This window comes from Montipora capricornis, chromosome 10 (assembly GCF_036669925.1).
Source record: "Montipora capricornis isolate CH-2021 chromosome 10, ASM3666992v2, whole genome shotgun sequence".
Taxonomy (NCBI): domain Eukaryota; kingdom Metazoa; phylum Cnidaria; class Anthozoa; order Scleractinia; family Acroporidae; genus Montipora; species Montipora capricornis.
In genome coordinates this window covers 17901937-17909652 of record NC_090892.1, presented here as the reverse complement: position 1 = coordinate 17909652, position 7716 = coordinate 17901937, and the positions used below count along the sequence as shown (strand labels likewise).

The window sequence follows — 7716 nt, the reverse complement described above, 5'->3', positions numbered from 1 at the left end:
CTGAGTCTCTAGAGATTGGCTGCAAACCACCTATATGTACAGAGGCTGTTGCCTCTCATATACCAGTGCCCAGGTGTATTAAGTTAATATTGCTCAAGAATTCAAGTAAGCTTAATTTGTCTGGTTTGCATAAAACCACATAATGATGTTGACTTTAACAAGGATGCTAATATCCACTGAGTAATTATATCATGGAAATAAGTTACATGCTATAAGCTTAATTATTAAAAACTGGATCATTGGATAATGCAATTTGAGAGTTTTGATTGGCTAAGCCATCATGGGTTATGAGCCATTATACCATGATCTACAAACACGGCAAGCATAGGCGTGATTTTTTGGGCCTTTTTATTTTTATTCTTGTCTAGTTTTCTATATTTTGGGGGCGTTTTTAATAAAACAATTATTCCACTTGCGCTTGTTGGATATGAGATGATTATAGCCAACTCGGCGCTACGCGCCTCGTTGGCTATCTATCATCTCATATCCAACGCGCACTCATGGAATAATAATATTGTTAATTATTCACTAATATTACATTAATAATAATTATTATGAAAGACAACTTGCAATGCCTGTGTAATTTGATTCCACACATTATTTTTCACAAAAGATATGTCTTGATGTTCGGTGAATTTACGTTAAGATGACTACAGCTGCTATCGAATTTTCCCTAAGCCAAGCAAATTATGCAGTGTGGTCTTGGTGATTGCTGATGCTAATAAAATACCAACAAGTAGTGATAATTTTCTCACTTGAAACGAATTATTATATATAATTTACGACATTCTGAATTATTTTAATAGCTTAAAAACACAAATTTGACACATTGCTATGACTTGTGTTGGGTAACATTGCACTGAAATTTTAAAGTGTGTACATTGCCATAATTGAATTGTTTACTGTAGATATACAAGGCAATGATATTGTGTGATCATGACTTTCACCTGTAAAAGCCCACATTAGCAAATTCGCAAGAACTTGGGTGTTCTAGAAAAGGAAACCATGATACTTTTGGGGGGGGGGGGGGGAGGGGGGGATTAGAAAGGGAGAAATAGGGATAGTTTGCTGGTGTACCTAATGGTTGATGCGCCCAATGACTGACATTCCACATATTTGATGCCACACCAAAAATTAATGTTCTAAAAGCAACGCTTATGCCTGATTCCTAATTCAATGTGACAATTTTACCACCAATCAAAATCATACTACTCCCTCAAAACGCAGTATCACTGACATATTATTTTGATGCTTCGACTGCAAAAAAATTTTCTTCTCATTCAACTGAACGGAAACCTTCATAACAAATCTTAAATATAAACAAACACAAAAACCATCACTTCCACTTTGTAATAGGCCATTATTTCATCTCTTGTTTTTAACACCAGTGGCCCAGAGAAAAAAATTCAGACATAAAATTCAGTATAATTTCCTTGCTCAGTTAAAGAAAAGTTTAGTGGGTCAGATTATTTTAAAGTACTATGTACTTTACAATAACTTTATTGTTCCACGTTCATACCAGATATGACTTTTCATTATTATAATTATATTGAGAATCACAATTTAAAACCTATGCGACAGAGCCAGCAATAGTTCCATATGGATGAGCAAACTTTTCATCCATCAGTAGGTTCAACAGTGTGATCACATCGTGCTTAAACTGCTTTAAGGTGCTGGACTGAGCAGACTCTGTGCTGTGAACATCACTTCCATCACTGTCTGAGGGATGGCTATTAATTTGGACATGATTGCTATTGCCATCAGGGAATTGTGGGTTTCTAAATTCTTCTGGGACGTCAAATCCTCCTTGGTAGCTATCATGATCAAAATGACTTGGAGGAAGGTCCCTTCCATAGGCGGCCATACATGTATGGTCTTCTACATCAGGCATAGCTGATAAATCAGGCGACGCAAGGGAACTCCATAAACCATTTGAGTCATGCACAAATGAACCCTCAGGAATTTCAGAATCCTCCAAATGAAGCTGTGTTTCTCCTGCACCCATGAGCTGTGGAGTGAGGGAGGAAAACCAAAATTCCTCTAGGTCATCAATGTCGACTTCACTTCCTGACGAACTACTCAGGCACACTTCATCAGACTGGACCGGGGTAAGACACCAAATATCATCACTTTTTTCGTCACCTGCCTCACTATCTTCATCACTGGCAACATAATCACTGATGTTGTCAGGGATGGGAACAGGGGTAGAAATATCACACCACTGCAATGTTTCTAAGCCTGTGACCTTGTCAGAAGATTCCCGTAGCTGGTTCTGCATGTCTTCAGTGAGACTTGCGGAAACATCAAACCAACCTTACGAAAATAAAATAAACATGGGTTAGCACTCCTAGTTGAAATTTGACCAGTTTGCTGCACCTCATGACAATACTTCACAGAGAAGGGGATCAACGGAACTAGGAGACATGTGCATATAAAGTTATTACACAAATCTTTAACTGGCACCAGTTTTCACTGGAGACACACCCTGTCCAGTACAAGTATACAAACAAATACCATCCAACTTCCCTTCTAAATTAACTGTTCTGAGTACGTACGAAAGCCAGCAAAGTGCAAGGCTCTTTTTAATAAAACATTCCTGAAGGATTAAAATATGAGCACTTTGCTGCAGTCGAAATGGATTATTGGAAAGAACCTAATCCATGTAATGTAAAAACAACTGCTTTCAAGTAAACCACCACAAGCATGAAAAAATTACGTAAGCATGTTGCTTCCTTGATTTTTTTGGTACCACAATATAATTCCCATACTAGTGATCACTATCATAATACAGATAATCTAAACTGGCTGGGTCTACAAATCGTGCCTTTAAATGGGTCAAAACTACAGTACATTTGTAGGTTTTGCTATAATTGAGAAAGTTGAAAACATGGATCTTGAAAGGGCATTAAGACTTTTTTTAGTTTAGCAAGTTTTCCTGGGTTATACAACAACTGTACAGTTATGATCAGTTATTTGAATAGGAAAGTTCAGAGATAATAAATAATTTAAAGACTGCACATGATAGTTTTTGTTGTTGGGATGATACCTGTAGTTAGAGAGTCAAATATCAAAATTAGTCAAGTTGTAATAGTCAGTGTTAGACCTACATGTAAGTAATTTTCTCATAATGGAATTTATCCTGGTGTTTAACTCAAAATTCATCAAAGATCAAGAAAAGGAATTTAATTTCTGAGATCAAGGATCATTTTTTGTAACGTGATCTCAACCTTCTTTTCAACAATTCCTGAGCTTTCCGTACTTTGAAACAAAAATGCAGGCATCTGAGTTTATCGTGACAATCTGCAACCCCAATTCACAACCCCAAGCAGAAATATGAACATTGATATTAATAATGCTTGGAAGACAAAGGACACTTACTGCAAACTATGAATGGCTTTATTCTTTTATTTTTAACAACAAAAGCCAAGGCAGGAAACCATAAAGGAAATTTCAACCCTTGCAATTTTCGATTGTTTATATTGAATTTCATTCTCATGGTTTGTAAATCAATATTTATTTTCTTATTTTGTAGGCCAGGTGTCACTATCAGATAACACACAACACACAGAAAAGCACATGTTTCACCAAAGTCTTGAACTTTCTTGCTACCTTTTAAAGCCAATTCTGTTATTCAAGGATAAAATTTTAATATTATACACCCAGACATTATCACCAAAGCAAAAGGAATTAGTGTCTAACAAGCTTAGAGGCTTGCCAAAAGATAGCTTCTCTAATGAAGAAAACTTCAACTTTCAAACATGATCTGCCACTCATCTCTCACCACTTTGTTCCATAATCTAAAAGGTACTTAACATGCCAACTTCACACCTCAAAACCTAAAGGATAACAATCATATTTTGCTTGTTTTCAGGGACAAAAAGAAAGAAAATGTTTTGATTTTTTAACACTTTGTTTGATATAAAAGGCCCAGGGTGGCATGTGACTTACATGTAATTTCATAACACATGGCTTCTGCATGTTAAAAGATTTCCTCAAGGGATGTCCCAATATTAAAATAATGCCTAATCACTTCCATGAGTTCAAAAGATCAGCCAATATTGAGAACAACAAAACTCTTTGCTCAAAAACATGCAAAGTTTCTCATGCAATCCAAAATGCTGTAAAATGAATAATATATCGACTTTATGTAGTATTTGAATTCAAAATATAACACATAAGCAACAAACCCTGTTGTGCTAAAAAAATTAGGGGGAAAATTCTGTAACATAAGAAGTTAATGAATGATTGAACACTAAGGTTGCATAATAGGATAAAGTTATCCAACCAGAACGCTTCTTGATGGTTGCCTATCTTTGCAACTGTACAAAATAAAATTTAGATTTTAAAAATTAGTAGTAATTTTTGTTCTTTAAGTTTTGTTTTACAGATAACTTTGTAGTAGTGCCTAGATAGTGGTCAGTTCAGTTTATACCTTTTTATATTTGAAGACTTTCCGTTCTCATTATAATTATAAATGGAATGTTAATGGGATATTGTTATTTTTTGGAAATCCTGTTTAGTGAGTTAAATATTATAAGGGCATTACTTTTTTACAACCCAAGAATTAACAAAAAAAAAATGGGTGTCCACTCTATAACCACCGTGCATTGTTTTAGCACAGAGGACATGGTATAAGAGCAAAAAGGAAAACCGCCCTTACCATTCAAATCTTTTAGATGCAACACTCCACGAGTGGTGTTATGGATCAAATGCAATGCCCAAATTGACGCATCCTCCATGCTGGCATACACTCTTGCATTTATGTTCATGAGGCAAACTAATCGATACAAAGCCAGGCAGCTTGGAATGGGTTCTATGCTAAAGCCATGCCCTGTGAGGGTGTCACAATGTCCAGGAATTGCTACAATCCCTGACATCCATGGCTCAGGGAAAGATAAAAGACAGTCATGGAAAATCCAGTTATTGTTGTTTACATCATAGTTTACAAAGAGGTGGGAGGCATCGTTGTTGTTGACGACTGTCCACATGCCAGCCACCTCAGCTTGGATTTTGTTCTGTTCTTCCACATCCCAGTGCTTGCTACTTATGAAGTCTTCACAGTTGGCAATGTAGCCAGTGTCAAAGCCTCCATCCGATTCATCGTCACTATCAGTGGTGCTGCTAGCAATCTTGTGCTTTGGTGCAGTGTCTTTTTGGTCAAATGAAAAATTCCCCTTACTCCGTAAAGGTGATCTTGGGCTTGTTACTCCACAGCTGGAAAGGGAGGATGTTGCAGAGTTACATCTACTACTGAGCCGTTTGGGAAGGGAGAAGTGAAGCTCCTTCCCGATGCTTACTCCCATGGGGTGCATAAGGAAGTGTGGGTGGGTAAGAATAGTGAGGAGTTCTAATGCATCCTCTCTGAAAGATGTACAAGTTGGACTTCCGTTTGAGAGAGTACACGACATAGCTGCTTTCCAGTCATAAACATCAAAGTTCATACCAGTAGCCCGGTGTTTCAAGCGATAACGCCAAATGCGATAAAACGTTAGACCCGTTTCCTCGGTCACGTAGGCGCGAAAAAGACAGAGCCACCTAAACATAACCAGACAGCTTGGAATCACTTGATACGGTCGAATGAAGCGAGCTGGAGTGGTAGTCTTCATTTTACAGCTGAACAAGTCGTCAATGTATTCTCTTCGTTTGTCGATGAACGTCCACTTCAAATCGTGTGTATCGAAAAATAATTCAAAGTTTTTATTAAAGCCAGGTGTGTTGAATTCGTCCTCTTGTTCGAACGTATCCGGTATTGCCCATTTCATCATTGTCTCTGCCATGTGGAAAAACATATTTTCACGCAATTCAATTTCAGTCAACTCGTCTCCGCTCACACGACAACAAATAAAGTACTTCATTTCATCGGGAGAGAAATTCCCTCTGAGAGTCAAATCTTGATAAATGTTGTTCCAGTTTATGTGTGACAACGACGCTTTTTCGTACAAAAACCTCTGCGAAGGCCACCGCAAGAGCACGAGTCTTCGCCAAAGAGAGGGAGTCTTCGCGATGTTTCGCCACTGCTTGCAGACCAACGACGTCTTTGCCAGTGTTGGTCCATCGAGATATCCAAATATATGAAGCAAAATTTCGTCCAAGAATGCTGCCATCGAGGAAATGCGATTGTAACATTTAGAAAACAAAATTGCGCGCGAGTGCGACCTTCGCTTCGATATCGTTTGTTGTTTCGTCACGAGGTTGTTTACTTTGCTTTCACCGGAAGTTGGCCTGTAACCAATTTAATTCTACTCGCCATGGCGACGAGGCTTCATAATACAGGCACCTATTGGGAGCCAAAAAAAAACAACAAACATTTATCGGTATTCGATCGACCATTTTACATTGTAAAATCAAAGGAATGATACTCGAGTTGAAATCAACGCTAAACGAGAACGTTGGCAATAAAAAACTCTGGCTAAAACTACATGTAAGCAATCAGAAGTCATACGAGTGATAAAAAAGCGGGAGTCCGATTTGTTTTAATATCACGAGTATGATTACAGACCTAATTGGATGACGCGAAGTCTTCTTACCAATTAATTATAAAAATTACAATTTCCGAGTAAAGAAGAAAAGCCAAGTTATGAAAGAAAGGAAAATTTGCATTAAAAGACTAACAAAGGAGGCCTAAATTGTTTAATGTCGCTCTGAAAGAAAGAAAAAGAAAGAAAGAAAGAAAGGAGTCTCTTCACATGGTAATAGAAACCAAGGTTGTGATTGGTTGAGTTAAAATACAACTTTGAATGTGATTCATTTGGTTGATTTAAACTACAACTTTAAAAGTGATTGGCTTATTGAACTGTCCGATAACAACTTGACAAATTCTTGGCAAGTGAATTGGTGGAAAATAGGAGTTTTTAAACCAATCACAATCGAGGAAATTGTAATTATTATGATTAATTTAATATAGTTATCAGTCTCACACTAAATGTACCATACAAGCTTTCCTGCATAACCATTTTTATAACAATGAACTTTATTTAATTGAAGATATAACGACAATTAATGTAGATAATAAAAAACATATTGAACATAGACCAAAAGAGTTCACGTAAACGGGACTGAGATACTAAAAATATGTTATCTATATACATGATAAAATAAAATAAAACATTGGCCATCTAGAAAAAAAAAAATATATATATATATATAATTACAATGATTCAAAAACAACAACTAGCTATCATACAAATTCCTGCATAACCATTACCTCTGTAGACATATGTTAGGGCATACGAAACGTCAAGCTCTGAGTAAAATAGGCTCGATTACCAGCCGTTTCGGGAAACGAGCCAGCGCTCCTCCCAGTCTCTGCCAGAGGAACGAAGACCGGATGCGAGAGATTTTAATAGGCCATTTCCGAGTTCATGCCTGCCTTCACTGCAAAGCAAGTTCAAGTGCGATGCTTTCCTTATGAAAATAAGTTTCATTCATACGTAGAATAGAACTAATTACCATCACAAAAACTTCGCACTTAGACTCGCTTTGAAGAGGAGGCAGACATGAATTCCGAAATCGCCTATTGGCGAAAATCGAGCCTATTAGAAAAAATCATGATGAGGATCATCATTCATATCACAGCTATATGTGTTTAATTTTTTTAAAATGGTCGAAATGGGATCCTTTCGAAAACAAAAGCAAAAACAGGTATGTTGCAGAGATGGATTTAATTAGCTATCATTCGAACTTTTTTAAATGTCATGTGGCTTTACTAAATATTAT

At 36.9% G+C, this 7716-nt stretch overlaps 1 protein-coding gene across 1 annotated transcript; it reads right to left on the bottom strand.

Moving 5' to 3' along the window:
* Window positions 1-331: 331 nt before the first annotated feature.
* On the bottom strand, window positions 332-6974 carry LOC138022184 (uncharacterized). The gene is made up of 2 exons (XM_068869217.1): window positions 4661-6974; window positions 332-2313 (listed from the first exon to the last, which is right to left on the bottom strand). The coding sequence occupies exons 1-2, from the start codon at window positions 6102-6104 to the stop codon at window positions 1571-1573; spliced, it is 2187 nt and encodes a 728-aa protein (XP_068725318.1). The 5' UTR covers window positions 6105-6974; the 3' UTR covers window positions 332-1570.
* Between the last annotated feature and the right edge of the window lie 742 nt (window positions 6975-7716).

Bases quoted from the DNA above. Each gene is read 5' to 3' on its own strand.
- LOC138022184 (XM_068869217.1), bottom strand. From the start codon at position 6,104: ATGGCAGCATTCTTGGACGAAATTTTGCTTCATATATTTGGATATCTC. The intron at 2,314-4,660 runs GTAAGGGCGGTT...TATTTTCGTAAG, and splicing joins GCATCTAAAAGATTTGAATG to GTTGGTTTGATGTTTCCGCA.